The sequence below is a fragment of the Hyperolius riggenbachi genome, chromosome 10 (genome assembly GCF_040937935.1).
Source record: "Hyperolius riggenbachi isolate aHypRig1 chromosome 10, aHypRig1.pri, whole genome shotgun sequence".
NCBI classification, from domain to species: domain Eukaryota; kingdom Metazoa; phylum Chordata; class Amphibia; order Anura; family Hyperoliidae; genus Hyperolius; species Hyperolius riggenbachi.
The window spans coordinates 55185333-55206662 of record NC_090655.1 but is presented as its reverse complement, the minus strand read 5'-3'; the positions used below and the strand labels follow the sequence as shown (position 1 = coordinate 55206662).

The 21330-nt window shown below is 44.6% G+C and overlaps 1 protein-coding gene across 14 annotated transcripts in view; it reads right to left on the bottom strand.

The window, feature by feature from the left end:
- Positions 1 to 21330, bottom strand: part of LOC137535751 (VPS10 domain-containing receptor SorCS1-like) — a 1470659-nt gene that overhangs the window by 51884 nt on the left and 1397445 nt on the right. For all 14 annotated transcript variants that reach the window (XM_068257627.1, XM_068257625.1, XM_068257626.1 and 11 more), the window contains 3 exons: positions 20566 to 20689; positions 8639 to 8751; positions 2067 to 2198 (listed from right to left, as the gene is read on the bottom strand). In XM_068257627.1, the coding sequence (XP_068113728.1) occupies positions 2067 to 2198; positions 8639 to 8751; positions 20566 to 20689 (369 nt within the window). The remainder of the gene's footprint in view (positions 1 to 2066; positions 2199 to 8638; positions 8752 to 20565; positions 20690 to 21330) is intronic.

Sequence of the window (21330 nt, the reverse complement as noted above, 5' to 3'; positions counted from 1 at the left end):
ACAAACAGAATAAAAGGTGCATGAACATCAATAATAAAATAGAAACCTTAAAGAGGACCTGTAGCAAAAAGGGGAAACAAATCAATATAGTGCAAAAAGACAAGCTAAAAAAATAGAAGATAGATCATGAAATGATTGATATTCACCATGTAATTTGTTTATATCTTTTGACAGTCGTCATTTTTACTACTAGCAGACATGAAAAAACTAGACAGCACCAATTGCCATTATTTATAACCACCCCCTAACAATGCGATAGGCTAAAAGTTTTTTTTTGTTTTTTTGTTTTTTTTATGGGAAGATATTCAATTCTGGGTTATAGTTCCTCTTTAAACATAGATATAAACCAATTAGCAAGATGTAATGTACGTCTCTGGCGGTAAATTACAGGACAGATTCTTATCTTGTCAAACTGTTGGTAAGGAGCAGAAGTTGATGTTGATGAGCGAATATGGCCATTTTCTTTTCAGCATATTTTTATATATGTAAACGTTTTTTTACATTTTTGCACAATTTATTTATTTTTATTTATTTATTGTATTTATAAAGCGCCAACATATTACGCAGCGCTGAACAGTAATTTAGGTTACAGACAATATTTAGGGGTGACATACAGCAATATGACAATACAGGAATACAAGAAACCCAGATCACACAGCACAGTATGTGTACAAGGTAATGCTTAGTCACTGGATGGAGCATGGAGATTAGGCAAGTTAGGTTCACTCAGATGCATAGCATGGGTGCACAGTAATGGAGGTGCATTATCAGGTAGGACACAAAAGGAGGAGGACCCTGCCCAAAGGCTTACAATCTAGAGGGAGAGGTAGGGACACGAGAGGTGGGGACCAGAGTTCAGCTGTAGGTTTAGAGCACTTGTGAGGGGTAGTAGGCCAGAGTGAAAAGGTGAGTTTTGAGGGCTTTCTTGAAGATGTTGAAGGAGGGGGCTGCCCTAATGGGTAATACTCATGAATATATAGAAGTGGCATAGTGGTGATAGCAGTGGTCATGGTCCATTTGTTCCCCCAAGCTAAGCTTAATCTCTTGGCATTGATCAGGCTCCGTATGATCGCCAGTGATCATGGTGGTAAACATGCGCCTCGCCTGTCCATATTCCCCTGACAATCAGCCAGCCCGTCCTGAAGCATGTAGCGGCCTGGCTTGATGATGTCATCAAGCCAGGACCCCGGTATATGCTTCAGTACCAGGCTGGCTGCTGTGATGTCTATTTGTTGCTGGAGAGGGAGAGAGGTGGATAATACTCACCCAGCAATATTTCAAAAGGGAGGGGAACACTCAGGGGCGTAGCAATAGGGGTTGCAGAGATTGCGACCGCATCAGGGCCCTTGGGCCAGAGGGGACCCAAAGGGCCCTCCCTCAACTGCAGTATTAGCTCTCTATTGGTCTTATGCTCATAAAAATGATTACTACTATTCAATATATCTATAGAAGTCATTAACTAGCTGTTCCCCATCCCCTTCTTGCACCTCTGACACTGTAGTTGCCATTGGCAGGTTTTGGTGTGCCATATCAATTGTTATGTTTAGAATGCTTGGGGGGGGGGGGGCAGTGTAAAACTTGCATCGGGGACCACAGCTCCTTAGCTACACCACTGGGAACACTAGATCAACAGGGATTATTGAAATGGGGAAGGTGGGTGCTAGACCACTAGGGAAATGGACCCTATGGTCCTTTACCTCCATGGCGTTATGATTACTTCCAGATTTAGGGTCTAAAAGCTGGCTCTGAAAATAAGAAAAAAAACAAACAAACCACAGAGAGATCTGCAGAAGCACCTGCATATAACTCAATCAGGCACAGGATTACCGCTCTGAGCTGCAGATTTCCGTCCCGAGCCTGACTCGGTATTACCGCTAAGGAGCTTAAGGGTGGAAAACACGCTGGTCCTGAAAAGGTTAACAGCCAAACATAATGACCAATAGAAACTGGCTACTGGTCACTGAGAATTGTATCTGTAATTCTTACAACAGTGCATTGTACAAATTTCTCTAAAAATCTCAATTACATTTTCCATTCAAATCTCATCTCATGTAAAATCACCGTACCTGTGTTAGATCTTCAGCTTTCTTCTTGGTCTCCACCGGACCATCCTGGAAAGGCAGAATAAAGAGTTCGGCCGATGTGGGTAGCCCTGGCAGCACAGCCACTAAAATCTGTTTGCTGCTGATGCCTGTGGCCTGTATAGACAGATACATATAGAGATATGTTATATGAGACATGATATTTTTCTTTGACTGACTTCCTCATTAGTTGTCTTCCCAATGATGGCTCCAAAGCAGCTTCCTGCTCCTCCCACTGCTACTCTGAGAGCTGCTTTTCAGGGAATAAATAATGGAAAGGAGCTTCATTAAACAATTACTCTGAGCTTGTATATGTGTATATGAAACATTTACATTTTACATAATTTTTTTTGTTTTGTTATAGTGGTCCTTTATGAGGCAGTAGCACTCGTGCTGTATAGGATCTCAATATACTAGGCATTTCCAGTAGGGATGATCAATGATCTGCCAATGCTTCTGATTTTATGCAAATGTATGGTTATTTTATGTAAATATATGCAGCTTGAAATTGGACCAATCAATTCCCACCCATGTTTAAAGGAAACCTAAATCAAAGCAAATAAAAAAAAAAAGTTTCACTTACCTGGGGCTTCTACCAGCCCCCTCCAGACGTCTGGTGCCCTCACCATCCTTGAACAATCACGAGTCCCCCGCCGTGGCTTAGGTTCAGTTTCCACCGACTGGCCAGTCGATGCCCACTGCGGTCCTTGGTGGAAACCAAAACTAAGACATGGCGAGGGACCGTAGGATCGTTCGAGGATGGTGCGGGCACAGGATGTCTGGAGGGGGCAGGTAGACACCCCAGTAAGTTCCTCAGCGCTGTCACTTTCACCCCCAACTTTTGCAGCCTGCAGTCACCAGGGCTCAATAATAGATATGGCCACCACCAGGGCACAAAACCCCAACACAGGCTTTAGTTCACAAGCCTTACAAGGTTACTGTTATGATCGCTTCTGCAGCGTTTACTGCTGACTGCAGTGGTATTGCAAACCAAGCAGTTCTAATGTCATTACATGCATTTGCTTGCATAGTTTGGTTTGCACTTAAACTAGTTGCTGATTCCATCTGCAGTCGCTCTGAAGTTAATGACAGTTTAATATGCTTATGTGTAAACAAACATTGTCTGCTGCAATGGAGGGGCAATCCCTTTCCTGCAGGCTGCATATCATTGTCTGCCTTTTCCTGCTATCAGCCTGTGATTAATTACCATTCACTTGTGTGGGAATCTGCAGGTCTGCTCCCATTGGATGACCTCAGTATAAAGAACTGCTTCCTGCAATGCCTCATGGGCTACCATAGTCTCAGATTCTATCTGTTACTCTGCTCGTGCCCCACCTCGTTCCTGGTCCGTGTGGACTGCGCTGACTCCTGCGAAGGGGTCAGCGAGTCCTCCTAGTTCTGCTCTTGTTCTAGAAGTTGTTACTTGCTTGTCTTGTGTCATATATTGGTTCATCGCCAATATATACGCATACTTGCACGTTTATTATTTTCCTTGTATTCGTGTTACGTTGATACATCAGTGTCGCTGATATATACGTACACGAACTGTTTATATCCTGTGTTCCGTTAGTCAGCGTTCCAGCACGCTGAGCTAGTTATCCTGTTCCTGGTCCTGTTTGTGGATTGCGTTCATCTCTGCGAAGAGATAGCGAATCCTTCTGAGTCCTGTTCCCTGTATTACTCCAGTCTTAGTCAGAGTTCCTGCTTATGTCATATATCGGTTCAATGCCGATATATACATATGTTAGTCAGACGTTACAAATAGTTTCATTGATAACTGTAATTGTAATACGCTAGGAAATCATACTTATTGTATATTTATCTGTGTTACGTTCATCTATCTTGATCCTGCTATTTCCTGACTATCCTGTCCTGTCTTTGTGAGGCACGCCATTGCTGCTAACGCATTGGCTGCCTCATTCCAGTCTGTTTTATTGTGGACGCTTGCTGTCACTAAGTAGTGGCTAGTTAAGCAAGCGTTCATTCTGTTTACCTGTCCTGATCTCCTCAGTCCTGGTTTATGCGCTCAGCGCTACTTTGCGCTGAGACGTTATTACGAAAGTGTGGTTTGTGGCTGTTCGGATCTGCACCGGCTCTGTGCACCACAATCTCCTATTGGAGTCAGTCCTCTCCTCCACTAAACTGGGGATATCCTGATTCCTTGTGCTAGTGTGTGTACCTCCTTCACGTCAGCTTATGTGTTGCATGCTGACTGTGGAGAATACACCTCCAAGCTTAACAGTTACAAGTTAAAAACACATGCATATTGGGCCCCAATTGCATCAAATCGCTTCTAAGGTATTTGTATGGACTGAGGGTCACATACACCTTATACACCTTTAGACCATTTTTGGTCCTTGAAGAATAGCCCACTCTCCTAGCCGACCATGGTTTCGGCTTACACCATCATTAGGGATAACTGTGGTCGGATAGGAGAGGGGGCTACTCTTCAAAGGCCAGAAATGATGCAACCCCCGTCGTGGTCCCGCTGACGGCTCCAGTAATCTGGCTACTTTGGTAGGAGTCACCTATCCCCCCTGGCAAGTCGTCGCAAGAGTCCTGTGTATGCGCGGTTCAGTCTTAAGACGAGCAGGATCATCCTCATGGCAACCTAGGCAAGTGCCTGGGGCCTAATGGGTGTTAAGGGTCCCAAAAGCCAGCTTCTGATCCACTTCCTACCTTAGCTTACCAAAGAGCTTATAAAGGGCAGCCAAATGTACTTCCTTTCCTAGGGCCCCATTTAATATTAATCCCTCTCTGCCTTTGTCATTACAACTTGGAGGTAACGGGAATCTGAAGCAAAAATAAACGTATGATATAATGATTTGTATGTGTAGTACAACTAAGAAACAAAACATTAGTAGCACAGAAACCAGTCTCCTATTGTTTCCAGTACAGGAAGAGTTAAGAAACTTCACTTGTCATCTATGCAAAACAGCTTCTCTGAGCTCTCCGAGTAATTTAGTAAGAGAGCAGTGCTATTTTCTGAAGCAATTATACATCAAAGAAAGAGTGATAGACAACTTTAGCTAAGATTTTACTGCAGTGAAATTCAAAGGGTCATTAGCTCTGCTCTGTTTCATGGTTTAAAATGCAGAGTGTAGTGTGTAAACTACAAATATGACAGAATGATGCAATGTTAAAAAAAACGAAAATATAAAACTGAAAATAAAAATGACCCTTTTCTTTGCTACTAATGTATTAATGTATAATGTATACTAATGTATAATTCAAGTGTACCCGAGGCAATATGTGACATGAGATAAACATGTGTATGTATAGTGCAAAACATATTAATAACCAGGCTGTTTTACTTGTATTACTTTGCTGCTCGAAAGAGTTAATTTCTAAGGATGGAAGTGACAGCTTCTGTCTTGTCAGTAGCTTGTCAGGAGTATAGTTAACATCACTGATAAGCAAATTACAGCCATATAAGTTTTCCTGGCAGAATACAACTTCTGAGTGCAGGGAGAGATAAAATACACAAACTATTGACTTTTTTCTAACTTTGGGACACTTAATAGGCTGCCACTGATTAGAAACATTCAACCTACTTTGTAAACGTTTAGGTATAAAATAAAACCGTGGGAAATCTCAAAAAGTAATTTTTAGGAGGAGGAGGATAAATATAACTGTTAATCTCATCAGTTTATTTTTAACTCGGGTTCACTTTAAACATCTGTACTACACATACAATTCATTATATCATACTTTTTTTTTCGCTTCAGTGTCACTTTAAATATTCTGAGACAGTGAAGGGGTTAACCCCAGCCAGTCAGCAGACCGAGCAGACAGCGAGGTGTAACCTTGGATTCTGACGGCTGGAGAGGGGCATCGGTCTTCCCATGCTGTTCTGTTTGCAGACTGCCGGTTTAAATCTTGACCGCTTTAATTAGCAGATGGAATTGAGGTTTGAGCGCAGCTGGCACGGACTGGCGGCACGGCGCACCTGTTCCCCGGAGAAGCCGCGCGGGGTGGGCGCAAATAGCAGCCAAGGAAACGTTTTGCTAACGCGTTTCACACTGGTTGATTAATTGCCTCTGCTAGCTTGGCTGAGCATGCGGGCCGCCTGCGGGTATAGCGTGCAGAACGGGGGTCGTCGCTGCGGGCACTTTGGCTCCTGACTCCTCGCCGATCTTTAGCAGCAGCCAGAGCAAAATGGCAGCATTAAAAAAAATAAAACATAGCGAGCGAATCTCTCCGTTTCCCCAAAGCCTTTCAATAATGCATAGAGGAGCTTTAGGAATGTTTAGGAAGAGAGACGTTCTTCAGAATCATACAAATCAGCTGTGTAAGAGGCTAACAGATGGACGCCGGGCTCAGCGGGGCCCAAACGCGGCGCGTGGAACATGTTCTTTAATCTCTCAACTGGAAGTATGTGCCTGCCGAAAATAGGCAGGTCCCTCGCTGCCGCTTCTGCCTTCTCCGCAAAACTTTCCCGGCAGAGAGTCCAGGTTTTAAGTGAAATGACGGAGAACAGATATAATCAAGCGACAAAGAGTCGAGGGTTTTACTGATTGAGGAGGGATTAACCGTCTGCCGTCCCCGCAATTTACAGTATAGCGGCAGAGGACTTGCTGAAGTGCCCGCGGGGGTGGTGCTAAAGGGGTCTGGAGGCGGGGCTGGTCAGTGAGCACATAGCGAGGCTCTCTATGTCCCACCTGCAGCCTCGGGGATGGAGGAGGCGGCATCAGAAGTGGTGAGTGTGTCCAGGAGCAGGAGCCCGCAGGCAGGCAGGAGCACATGCCACACCCAGTGTGACTCGCCCCACTTACACTCCTCCTAATAACGCCACTGAACCTTAATTCCAGGCAAACATACCAAACAAGCATCTCATCCACTTGTGCCTCCTTTTCAAGACAAAATGTATATATATATTTTTGAATGCCATCGGGCCAAATACACACAGTGAGATTTGAGGGCAATATTCCTGGTGATCGATCTTCTCAGAAAGTAATTGATTGGGTGCACGTATCAAACCAACATACATGTGTATGATGGCTCTGCCATCTGTTGTTATGTCCCCTTGGTTGGACACCGGGAGGGGAGCTAAAGGGAGGGTGGCAGGATGCTTACCTACCCATGTGACCAATTGCCTATGCCCCCCCCCCCTCCATACACACACACACACACACACACACACACACACACACACACACACACACACACACACACACACACACACACACACACAACCAGCTGGCATCAACCTTGATATTGATTGGTCTTGCACAACACACTCAGGTATCTATGCTTGATCATTTAATGCATATCAACACGTAGGATCGCTTATTGACTGAAGGTCCATACACACACTCGATTGATGTTGCCCCATCCCTTCAGGTGACATCTTTGGGCCGAGGCTGCACGGGTGTGGAGTCACCTGCACAGATGTGGAGTTGCATTCTGTTGCTATGCGGGGCAGCTGAGGGACGACAGAGTGGCGCCAATATGACATCATGGGGTGGTTTGGGCAAGCAGCAGCACAACAATGGTATCGCCTGTCACTTAGCTGAGCTGATCCACCTGGTGGATCGCTGGCCGAGCGGTGGTCGCTGTTCGGAGACTGATGTACACATATGCTGAAGTAACCGCTGAGGCGGTCGTTATCGGCCACCTCAGCAGACTTTAATCTGTGTGTAGGTGGACTAGAGACAGATCATCCACAAGGAAAACCTAGGCAGTTGCCTAGGGCCTGAAAACCTTCTAGGGGTCTCATGGAAGCTAGCCCCCACAAAATCTTACTAAAAAAAAGCCAGGTGACTAAAAGTAGTGTTTAAAAATCTTTCCTAGGGCCCCATTTTATCTTCATTCTTTTCAGAATTAGCAGACAATCTGATCATTTTGATGAGATCGTTCATCAATCATTCAGCAGTATATAGCAAATCGTATTTATCATAAGTGCCTGAATTGGGGCTTCTTTAAATGGACAGTTGTCAATTAGAGTGGGGACTGTATTCCAACCAAGTTGGGTCAAATAGCTCAGAGAAGCTCTTTTGCATAGTTAGCTGAGGTTTTTCAACTCTTCCTGTACTGGAAAACAATATGAGACTTTTTTTTTTCTTTGCTACACTTGTTCTACTTCTTAGCTGTACTACACATACAATTCATTATATCATAAGTTTATTTTTGCTTCAGGTGCACTTTAAAGAGGACCTGAACTCTCTGCTCTAGAAGATAAGCAACAGCATAATACCCCTTAAAAAAACATTTCTTGGTTACAGGTGATCTAAACCCTGCAATAAATCTGCAGTGTGTATACTTCCTGCTTTCATGGAAGCAGACCTAGGGTTAACATCCTGTGTTTACGAACTAGCTGCTCTGCTGCGGCAGCCATCTGACACAGCTGAGAGATCAAATTACAGTTGTGATTAGTCACAGATGAAGGGGAATTAGACAGGCTAAACTCTCTAAATATATACATATAGGGGGCATTTCTTTGTTTTCCTTCTGTCCTGTGAAAGAGTTCAGGTCCACTTTTAAGCCCAAGTTCTAAAGCCAGAAGTTAAGCGGGGTGTGATGCTGGAGGAGAATGGCGGATTTCCTGCGACACTTACATACATGAGCGCTCTCTTAATGACGCGGCTGATGTCCCGCCTCCACTCGGGGATGTCCGGGTTGTAGTCGTCCAGGTTCGGTGAGAAGGACAAGCGCAGCGACTGGAACTGCTCTGTAATGAAATATTCACAGGTCAGAGCTGGTCTCTCAGGAGAGAACAAGCAAAAGTGGGAACCGCTGAAATGAGACAATGGCGGACAAAACCTGGCTGATGTAATGCGGCAGTAAGCAAAGACACAACCAGTAGCCAGGCCACAGCTTTGGGCACAGTCTAAGCAAAGACATGGCTGATTAACTTCTAACGCTCTATAGTTCAAGATGGAGCATTCTTAAAGAGGAAGTGTCGCAAAAATCTTAAAATGTAAAACACATATAAATAAGAAGTACATTTCTTCCAGAGTAAAATGAGCCATAAATTACTTTTCTCCTATGTTGCTGTCACTTACAGTAGGTAGTAGAGATCTGACATTACCAACAGATTTTGGGTTAGTCCATCTCTCCATAGGGGATTCTCAGCATGGCCTTTATTCTTTATAAAGACACTCCCTGAAAAAGATTTACATAAAGATGCTGGCCAGCCTCACTGCTCCCTGTACACTATTTTGGCAGTTGGACAGAGCAACTGCCATTCACTAAGTGCTTTTAAAAATAAAGACAACCCTATGAGAAGATGGACTAGTCCAAAATCTGTCGGTAATGTCAGATTTCTACTACCTACTGTAAGTGACAGCAACATGGGAGAAAAGTATTTATGGCTCATTTTACTCTGGGAGAAATGTACTTCTTATTTGTATGCGTTTTAAATTTTAAGATTTTGGCGACAGTTCCTCTTTAAAGAGACTCCGTAACATCAAAAAGATCCCCTGGGGGGTACTCACCTCGGGTGGGGGAAGCCTCCGGATCCTAATGAGGCTTCCCACGCCGTCCTCTGTCCCACGGGGGTCTCACTGCAGCCCTCTGAACAGCCGGCGACAGGCCCAACTGTAATTTCAATATTTACCTTTGCTGGCTCCAGCGGGGGCGCTGTGGCTGCTTTCCGCTCCGACCTACACGGAAATACCCGATCTCAGTCGGGTCCGCTCTACTGCGCAGGCGCCGGAAACTTGCGCCTGCGCAGTAGAGCAGACCCGACGGCGATCGGGTATTTCCGTGTAGTTCGGAGCCGACAGCCGTCAGAGCGCCTGCGCAGGAGCCAGGAAGGTAAATATTACGTCACGGCTGCACGGAGGGCTGCAGCGAGACCCCCGTGGGACAGAGGACGGCGTGGGAAGCCTCATTAGGATCCGGAGGCTTCCCCCACCCGAGGTGAGTACCCCCCAGGGGATTTTTTGAGGTTACAGATCCTCTTTAAAGTTAATCTCCATCCTAAAATACAAAATCAGTCAGCTTTGCTATAATGAAAAGTTATATTTACCCTCCGGAGTCTTGTCCCATGAAGCCATTCAGAAGTCCCTGCATCACTCTACTGCCGCTGCTTGGCCCCGCCTCCACTCTCTCCTCCTACAAAAACGCCAAGCTATTTACTGCATTCAATTGCTAGGCGTTTTTTCTCAGAGGAGAGGGGGGAGGCGGGGCCAAGCAGTGGAAGTGGAGTGATGCAGGGACTTCTGGGTGGCTTCATAGGACAAGACTCCGGAAGTAAATATAACTCTTCATTATAGCAACGCTGACTGATTTTATACACTTTAATGTTTCACTGAAAACTCCCCCCCCCCCCCCCCCCAAAAAAAAAGGCCCATTGCAGCCTCCCATTTTATAAATGCACTAAAATAGATTACAATTATATAATTAGCAATGCACAACAACAACTGTACACTTTGCATTAAATATGTTGGTATTACCTGTCTAGCATCTGGCAGGCTGCTCCTGTAGCTTCTTTTTGCCCGGAGAATGAGAGTACCTATCCCAGCACAATGCAGATCACCTGACCCAGCCCACCTCCTCCCACTGCTAAGTGAGATTAATTTAGGGCAGCACTGTAGCTTTGGAAAAGTGTACCTCTCATTATCCTACCGTGTGTCCCTCACTATAACCATGATCTCAGTAAAATGTTTAAATAAAACAGTAGGTTTCATAATGCAGCCAGGGTGATGAGAATTCAACACAGCATCTTTTACAATCATATTGGGAAAGATAAAATGGTGAATCATGGGGTAAAGCTAAGAGTAAACTTACCTAAGAACAGGGGAGCCTCTGTTTCCTACAGAGGCTGTCCACGTCCTCCTTGCTCCTACCGTGGCTGCCTGGGACCCTGCTGAAGATTGTGACAGTGCCCCTCTTTGTGACACAAGCGAAGCCGTGCTGCACCCGCTCGAATATGTCTGCGTTGGCCCAGTAACACGAAGCTTCTCATACACGAACTGCTCCCGACTACTGAGCAGGCTCGGGCGATCGTACTCACACAGGCGCAGTACAGCTGCGTTCATGCACAGTTGCGAACAGAAATACGAAAAGCTCGTTAGATTCCTTTCAGGGGTCCACATGTAGTAACGGCAAGGGCCAGGAGCACATGGGAAGCCTCTGCAGGATCCAAAGGCTGTCCTCTTCTTAGGTAAGTATCTGTTTTTTACCCTTGGCGTCACATTGGGGTACACTTTTTAATCCTGAGAAAACTGGAAATGAGTAGAAAGAGGACGATAATGCTGAGCTTTAATGCTCAGCACTGTGAAAAAAACCCAAACTGCTTGCTGCGTGTTTTTGCACCACACATTGTTCCGCATGCAATTCACATGTAAGTCAATAGTCCCACATGCATCTGCTTTCCCATCGAACATGCTTCTTGATTCCTCTGTAATCACAGTGATGTCCTGTTGCTTTGGAGACTAAAAATCGGATGCAAAAATTTGCATTCAAAATGTGTATAAAAATGCATGCAGTTTCACAAATTTGCATTTCAAAAAACGTCTGTAACAATAATAAAATCACAGGCAAGACAGTGGAAATGCGCCTTTTAGGCTCAGTCCTGATCAGTGCCAGGTTATTCTTGTAGATCTGTAGCCTTCATTTATGGTGTTAAAGGATACCCGAACTGACATGTGACATGATGAGATAGACATGGGTATGTACAGTGCCTAGCACACAAATAACTATGCTCAGACAGGAAGTGACTACAGTGTGACCCTCACTGATATGAAAGAACTATAAAACCCTTTCCTAGCAGAAAATGGCTTCTGAGAGCAAGAAAGAGGTATAAAGGGGAATTTCCTATCAGTGAGGGTCACACTGTAGTCACTTCCTGTCTGAGTCAGGACTGAGTCAGCCACTTGATATTTAAGTCTTTCAGGCAGGAAAGAAAAAAAGGAACACAGCCTAGTTATTTGTGTGCTAGGCACTGTGCATACACATGTCTATCTCATTATGTCACATGTCACCTCGGGTATCCTTTAAGGTTGCCATACATCTCTCGACTTGGTGTCCGATTGACCATGCAATTCAATAATTATCAAATCAGATGAAAATCTGTGCCGCCAAGGGCTTGCCCAGTTTTGGGCCAAAAGTGGTTGCATGTATCGATTGGACATGTTGCAAGATGTAGGGCAATTGTGGTTGATCGGGTACGAGGCGGTAACGGAGAGAAGTATCGGGAGGAGCGACGAAACTCCTGGCGCTGTTCCCCCAGTGTATAAGTAAACCACCCCGTGTGTATATGTATAAATTAACCACCCCGTGTGTATATGTATAAATGAACCACCCGTGGGTGCATTTATACATTACCTGTCCTGTGTCGAGGTGCCGGTCTGTCTGACAAATCCCCCTGTCCTGAATTAGCATTATACACACTGCTGTCGCATAGCACGTGCCAATTCCTGAGAGATTTCATGCTGAAATTATCGGGAATTGGCCTGCGGTGTATGGGCAGCCGACAGATCTCTCTGTCATTAGATTCAATCAGAGGGAGATTTGTCTCTTGGTCAGATCTGCCCATCATCACCTGATGTATGTCCACCTTTACACCGTCTCCAGGAAGGATACAGCTATCGCTACCCTGGCTAATTCTGTGGAAGTCTTTCCCTTGCTCACTGTTGTGGAGGACATAATGAAACTAATTACCTTTATCAGTAATTGAATTTCCATGAATCCTCCGCAAACAAAGAGCGCATGAAGGCTCCCTGAATATGCAGGATTATCCCATGTAATGCACATTGGCACAAGCAAAACGCCATATTTTGGACCATTTGCTGTATTTCAATGTTCAGTGTCAAAATGATTACAAAAGCCACTATTGCAATTTCGGTTACCCCTCAGTTTGAGCCTAATGCGTTTTTGTGCATTTTTAACTATGTCCAACATCGGGCCTATAGAGGAAACGGCTAATGTCAGACATGGGGAAAAGTATCTGCCGCTAGATGGCGCTGTTGCCGATAAAATCCGACACCGCATCATCCTATTTAGCTCAAAGCATGAGACAATGTCTGACACGCTGATCGCCATCGGCCAGCTCTCCCACTGCTCAGTTGCATTTGGGCCAATCGTAGGGGCGCTGCTGCCGGATCTGGTCTGGCATGGCGTCCCCCCATGTGGATCACAGATCAGCTGCACGGATCGCCCCAAAAATGGGGGGGAGGGGGGGGAGGGGCTGGGATGCTCTGCCTGACTAGGAGGAGGGTTGCCCTGATCATGCGCTTCTGTGGGAGAAGGAGAGTCCTGGTTTTGTATTGTGTATGAGCATGTTTCTGACTCTTTCCAGGGATTGCTCTGCCTGTGAGGAGAGATGCTGTTATGTGGAAAGGGAGCTCTGACTGGCGTAGGGAAGCACAATTTCAATGGGAACACAATTCCCATTCATTGATCTAAGTTCCCATATGAAAGACCGACGCCGTCTACGAGACTGCTCCGTCTTTCACAAATACCCTTCTGTCCCGTCCACACATTACTTCTGTTTTGCGTAATAATAATACACATACAGAAGTAAAAATAGTAAAATTACATCTGGAAATAAAAATTTCCAGATGACTTTTTTTTACTTTTAAAAATTAGCCCCTTACCTCCCACACTCCCCAATAGCTACACAATATTAAAAATAAAAATACAATAAAAAAATACATAAATAATGACTCTAGGGACTGAACTTTTTTTTTAGTATGTATGTATTACTGTTATTTTTTAAATTATGGGCTTGTAATAAGTGATGGACGCAGAACTGAAAAAATTTACCTTTATTTCAAAATTAAATATTGGCACCATACATTGTGATAGGGATATAATTTAAACAGTGTAGTAACCGGGACAAAGGGGCAAATAACATACATGGGTTTTAATTGCGGTAGCGTGTATTATTTTAAAACTATAATGGCGAAAACTGAGAAATAATGAATTAATCTTACTGTTAAAATGGATTTATAATAAAATAATTCTTAGCAAAATGTACCACCCAAAGAAAGCCTAAATGGTGGTTGAAAAAAAAACAAGCTATAGATCATTTCAGTGTGATACGTAGTGATAAAGTTATTGGCAAATGAATGGGAGGTGAGAGTTGCTCGGATGCATAAGGTGAAACAACACTGAAGGCTGAAGTGGTTGAACAATACCAGTTGCTTGTCAGTCCTGCTGATCTCTTTGCTGCAGTATTGGCTGAATCACACACCTGAAACAAGCATGCAGCTAATCCAGTCTGACTTCAGTCAGAGCACCTGATCTGCATGCTTGTTGAGGGGCTGTGGCTGACAGTATTAGAGACACAGGATCATCAGGAGAGTCAGGCAACTGGTATTATTTTAAAAGGAAGAATCCATATCCTCAGTTTAGGCAGAGCCGGGACAAGGTCCTCCAGCACCCAAGGCTGAGACACCAAAGTGCGCCCCTCCATCCCTCCACCCCAGCCGTCACACACTGATTTCTCTTAGAATAAGAGGCACCCCAGGGCCCCCAACACCTTAATCTCTGGTTATCTGGCTTGTAGTCACTTCCATGTATCTCCTTTTCTTATTTCTTTCTGCTTCAAACACAATTAGGAATGACAGCTGAATGAATTGTGCGCCCCCTCCTACACTGCGCCCTGAGGCTGGAGCCTCTCCAGCCTATGCCTCGGCCCGGCCCTGAGTTTAGGTACCCTTTTAATGTGGTTTGCACCTGCGTGCGTGTTTCTGCATGCGTATTTGTGCCCGCGTGTGCACAACCCTGTGTGTCTGTATATTATTTTCAGTGTAACTTGCTGCTTTGGCTTACAAATGTTGTAATACCGGTATATACTGCTTGCATGAAGGCATCTCTATACATTGCAGCCAATCTAATGGTGTTACTGTTATACCCGATAGATAAAACATAAACACTATAAATTCCCTGTAAGTAGAATCTCACAATGCATTAAACAGATGTATCCCTCTAAGTTATATCAGTTATTGCGGTTAATCTTTAAACACCTTTTTTTGGCTTGTTTGTAATCCGCTTAGAAAAAAAAAAGCCTTCTCTGCCCTGAAACAGTTTGTGTGTCAGTGTCTGAATATAAATGCCCAGACTGCAGACATCTCAACAGACCCTTCCATGTCAGCAAACATGAACAGGTTCTCCTAGGCAAAACATATTCCGTATACAGGGAAACAAAAAAAAAAATATCCTCTCAGGTGTGCCACAACACCTACATAGACTTTATACTAGTAAAAGGATATAGGAGTAGCCAAATACTGAAGAAACATGAAGAATTTATATGCAAAAATACAAAAGATTTTTATTGAAGACAACACTTGTGCAAAAATGTTTGTAAAAAGTAACGGTCAGGAAACGTCTTCCATAGCAAAGAATGGCAAAAATGCATCAGTTGTTAACATCAAGATTAGTGCAATTGTGTACACATTGAGGCGACAACTTCGACGTGTTTCGACTTGGTTATGCCTGGCTTCATGTTGTCCAGATGTTTATTAAGAACATATGTTAACTATACAGATGTGTCTCTATTTGTGGAGGCCTGATGAAGGGTCTATCCCGAAACAAGCCGAAGTTATCTCCTCAAAGTGTTGTCTTCAATACAAATCTTTTGTATTTTTGCATATAAATTCTTCAAGTTTCTTCAGTTTTTTGCTATATATATCCTTTTACTAGTATAAAGTCTCCTAGGCAAAACCCCACCTATTTTTTTTTTTTGAAGTTCCTCAAGAGTTTGCCATATTTGTTTCCCTGTAAAGGACACCTGTAACTTTGTAAAATGAAAAAAATCAGATACTTCTCTCAGGAGAGAGAAGCCTCTGGATCCTAACGTGGCCATATTACAGGCAGGGCCACAAAGGCCTTGGTCTAGGGAACCAGGAAGCAAGGGGCAGGCAGCAGGCCGGCACACTTAGGGAGTTAAACTGCCAAATATGTGGACCACAGCGGCAAGTGCCTGACTTAGCAATTCCTAATACCGGCACTGTGTACCCTGCTACAAGCAGGAACGTTTGTTGCGTAAGCACTGCTGAGGATGACAGATAGGTCAGAGAAACTCCTGGATGTAGGTGCAGAGAGTGACCTACCTGCTTGATGTGGGACTAGCCAAGAACTGCAGATTAGGAGAGAGACAAGGATGGGACCAGTACAAGTGTTTGTATGTGGGGAGTGTTGGCAAGGGGATGGCTGATGGTAGTGGTCTTGGGCAGTAAAAAGTACAAATCTGGCCCTGTAAGCTAATGAGGTTTCCCATGTCCCCCTCAGCTAGCCCGACAAAGCGATGGCAGGCCAGAAAGTTCCAAATCAGTAATAAAGCAGTTGGCGCTCCAGCGCAGCAGCGGCTTTCCCTTCAGTCCCTGGTGGAAATGCCTGAGCCCGGGCGGGTCCACTCTATTGCGCAGGTGCACTGCGCCTGTGCAGTAGAGCACAATGCCCAGGGTCCATTAGCAGATGACTGTCAATTGTTGAACTACAGTGATGGCTGAACTGTAAGGTATTGTGAAATGGGTCATATAAGTGGAGAGAGCAAGGTATGCTAAGATTTTACTTTTTGCTTTGCTTAGCAGAATATTAATCCAGGTAAATAGGAATCAGGGGTTATCTGTACTCCAAAGAGTTTGCTGTTGGCATGGATGCAAACAAGTGAAATTTTAACTAAACTTGCAATCTTAGACTACCATGGCCGGCCGTAAACTGAAACCGGTCATCTTACTAACATCAATGAGCCTAACAAAAAAAAGTATAAAGCACAGAAAATATATACCGTATTTCCCGCCATATAAGACGCACCTTTTCTCCCCAAATTGGGAGAAAAAGTTCCTGCGTCTTATATGGCGAATGCAGGGAGTCCCTGACTTACAAATGCCCTCCGATACGAACCGCCTACCTGCCGGGTATTCCCTGCACGTGTCTCCCCATGTGTGTCCGTTCCCCCTGTGTAGTCTGCTACCACCTCCTTCCCCCTGGTGTAATAAGCAGTGTAACACATCTTACCAGCAGCTTCCGTGGGGATTGGAGATCTCTCTTCACTTCCGCACTTCTCTTCTAGTGATGACTTCTGTTGTTCACATCATCAGCAGGAGCCTTCACTAGTGAGAGCTGCACGGAAGAGAAGAGGTCTGCGATCCCCGCAGGAGCAGCTGGATCAGGCAAAGCTTGCCCCTACATTGCTAATTACATCGGGGGGGGGGGGGGGGGAAGGGGGCGGGGAGCAGAGCCCCAAGGTGGGTGGGGGAGTGGACAGACGGGGGAGCGGACACATACGGGGGAATATTCAGTGGCGTAACAATAGACCCTGCAAGCGATGCAGCCGCAGGGGGGGGTCCAGAAGCTGCAAGGGGCCTTGTGGAGAGAGAAGTTTATTTTCCCTGTCCCTGGAGACAGACAACTAAGGGCACGGAGAGAAAAAAACTTTCTGCTCTTTGCACAATTGTTTTTATGACTGCATCTGCTCAGCCACTGATAAGGAATCATACAAAGTTTTACATTTATAGACAGTCCATATTCAGTGTTCAGCAGGGTCTTGTGTACAGGGCTTCTCTACCCCCAGCCTCTCCACGCTTCTACAAGCGCTGTGTACTGCAGGGATGCTGGAGAAGTCTGGGCATGGAGAGAAAAAGCTTTCTATTCTCTGCACAAATGGGGGCCCCACCCGAAGTTTTGCTGGAGGGCCCAGTGATTTCTAGTTACACCCCTAGGCACATTGGTGACAGAAGGGGACATTATATATATATATATATATATATATATATATATATATATATATATATAATAAAAATTTCCCTGATTTTTGCCCTTAGACGGCGGAAATATAGAAGGTTTACCAGGCTGATTTCCTTGCAACTGTCATCCTATAGAAGTACAAGCAGTCCTATATTCACTGGAAATGTTATAAAGTCATTATGATATTTCAACCCTAAATTACATGTTTAATCTTTCCTTGTAGAAACTGGATGGAACAGCACCCAAATGGGGACAGATGTGTGCTAAAGTGGATAGACCCAGTAGCCCTCTGTGGGTCAAACTAAGTCCAACACGAAGAATCCACAGCACCACGTCAGTAATATATAGCTCTTTTATTGTTTAAGAAGGCAAAGAGATAGCCATAACAGCTGTTATGGCTATCTCTCTGCCTTTTTATACAATAAAAGAGCTACCTATATTTTACTGACGTGGTGCTGTGGACTCTTCATGTTAATCTTTCCTTGTATGCAGAGAAATCCAAATATTAAACCCTAACGTTATGCGCCTGATTTACGAGCTCCGGATCCTGCGTACCGCTTTGAGCAAAATGTGTCAGGGCGCCGTTACAGTCGCGGTGCTTTGCGCTGCAGGTCTCTAATTATCCAATTAGATATGCACACTGCTCAATTGTAGGTATTACTGGCTTTCATGGAAACTTGCATTAGACAAATTACTATCTGCCATATATATAGGTTTACTAATGAGGCAAGAGTGCGCAAACCACGTCTGCGAGAAACACGTATTTATTGCACACCCCGAAGCGTAAATTGTAGCGTCTACGGCAAGACCCAGGTAATTTCCATTTTAGATAGAAGCATAATTATAGCCATAATAATAACAATAGTGTCGGCAAAATGATGATGATTAGATGATAACATTGAATAATAATAACAACATCCGTAGTCGCAACAACGCTAACTGTAATGATGAGAATAATTCACACTTTATCAAGGAAGACAGGATAAGAAAAAAAGAAGACGCAGTAATTCCTGACATAATAAATGATTGAGATTCCTGTGAGCGGAGCAGACCAATGGAATGGAGTCATTTCCAGTCGGCTCACTGCGGTCTGTGCAAGTTGTTTAATCTTAAAGTGAACCTGTGGTGAGAAGGAGATGGATGGAGGCTGCCATATTTGTTTCCTTTTAAACAATACCAGTTGCCTGGCTACCCTGCTCATCTATTTCGCTGCAGTGGTGTCTGAATAATACCAGAAATAAGCATGCAGCTAATCTTGTCAAATCTGACAATAATATCAGAAACACCTGATCTGCTGCATGCTTGTTTAGGGGCTATGGCTAAACGTAAATGATCAGCAGGACTGCCAGGCAACTGGCATCCTATATACTAAACAAAGGATGTAGTTGTGGTGTGTGCAGGCTTCGGGTGGCAGTAGGCTTTGAGCGGAGGTGGCGTTTGCATTGCAGGTGGCGGCTGTGATGTGCAGGTGCGTCATTTAGTACACAGGATGATTTGCGATTCTTTTGAGAATTGCGGGTTTACTGGTTGTTTAAAGCAGGGATGAGCAGAAACTACGCCAGTGCGAATTTACGCATCGTAGTTCGCATCTACACATCGTAGTTCGTAAGTGAAGTTTCAAAACTACGCTTACGAATTTACGCGTAGCAAAGTACCTCTACGCGTAGCTTACGCCCACTATGCGTAGTTAACATGTGTATTGCGTAGTGAACTACAAATGCGTTACTCGCGTCTAATTTTCCGCGTACGATTGTATGCTTACAAATTTACGCATTGAAAAGGGGAATGTACGCATAGAAGAGTTCCCGGTGTAAGCATTTAAAGAGGAATTAATGCGTAAAATTTTCTGCATGCGGGCACAAGCATCCATATACACTACACTTCGCACTATGCGTAATTGCGTATTTTAAGGCGTAGTCTATAAAATGCATACAAACCGAATATTTTATTTCAAAGCCGTAGTTTGGCGAAGCGTAATTGCGTAAAACTACGCGTAGTTCCAGTGTAGCGAAGTTGGCTGACTACGACCATCCCTAGTTTAAAGTGATAGAAGATGATAGCCTCCATACTCCTCTCCCCTCAGGTTCTCTTTAACGTACTCCTGACCTAGTTTTTAGATAAAACGTTGTTGATGTTTTTTTTATTAGCTGTGCTGTGACATAGTAGTCACAGCACCATCAGCCCCCTTTAGCGCCCCTCCCAACACCCCCCCCCCCCCCCCCCGCTCATCTGTGATGCAGAGCTCACTGATGGGCGTGGAGAAGGTGTTAGTACTTCCTTCCCTCTGCCGGTCATCAGTAACACCCCCTGCACTCGCCACTATTATTTGCGGATTTGGGCTGTGTGCGGTCTTGGGGTAATTTAGCTCAGAAAGATAGTGTACTAATAGCTGTATTAGTACACTATCATTAATTAGTACACTCCATCCCAAAACACAGCTTTTTATATTGGAAAACCTAAACATTTACTGTGACACAAGTTGAAAGCTGTAGTTAAGCCTCCCATTTTTGGGAAGGTCATCTATGCCTGAAACTGCTGTTTTGTGATGAGAGCTTTTCTGTGAAACACAATCCTATATAATAATATGCAAGTGTCCCTGCGTCCTCCTTTGTCTCTGTGTCCTTAGGTCCGTGCTTTTTGCTACTGCGCATGTCCCGGACAGCCGTTGAGACAGGAGGACGGGGACAGAGAGCCGGATGGGTGTGTGCGCAGGTGTGGCGGGTGCGTGCGCATGCACACGTTCAAGAAACAGACCTAGAGCCCGTTTTTAAACGGGCTTGTGTCTACTAGTGATAAAAAAAAAAATGCTTGAATATGCTACTTGTGTGTGCTGCTTTGCACTCACCGTACACGGCGATGGTCTTTGTGTCCTGGAGGATGGTACTCCCGGCAGATACCTGCACTGTGATGCTGTTCATCCCCTCCGCACCGAACGTGAAGGAGATGCTCCTGTCCAGGGTGACCAGAGGCTGCAGAGGAAGAGGCGGGAGAAAAGGGGGTGAGATACAGGAAGTCAGGCCAGTCTCCTTTGTCCTGAAATGATTTTAGACATTTTGTAAGTTGGACTGGGAAGGACGTCTTTCTGCGGGACAAGCAGTGATCTGGAGAGCGAGGCTGGGAGCACCACTCTGGGAATTGGGCTGTTATCTACTGTAAAAACCTTGTAGTGGAAGGGAAGAATTTATGCTTCAGCTTTTTGGCAGAGTCTAGCATGTGCCTGATTGCTGGAGGAAAGGATAAGAGGGTCATTAAGAAACAGATAGAAGAGAAGAGGGATGGAGTGTAATCTCTGATAACTGCTGCCCTGTAATCTTACAAGAACTATAAATCTCAGAACGCCAAAGGTCTAAGATATGTATACAGTGTATAGCAATGCTGTTCTGCTGGTACTAATAAATGGAATATAACACTCTATTCCTCTGGGCAACACAGTGGCGTAGTGGTTAGCACTCTCGTTTTGCATCGCTGGGTCCCCAGCTCAAATCCCAGCCAGGGCACTGCATGGAGTTTGTATTTTCTCCCCATGTCTGTGTGGGTTTCCTCCAGGCACTCTAATTTCCTCCCATATCTCAAACACATACAGATAAGTGAACTGGCTTCCCCCTAAATT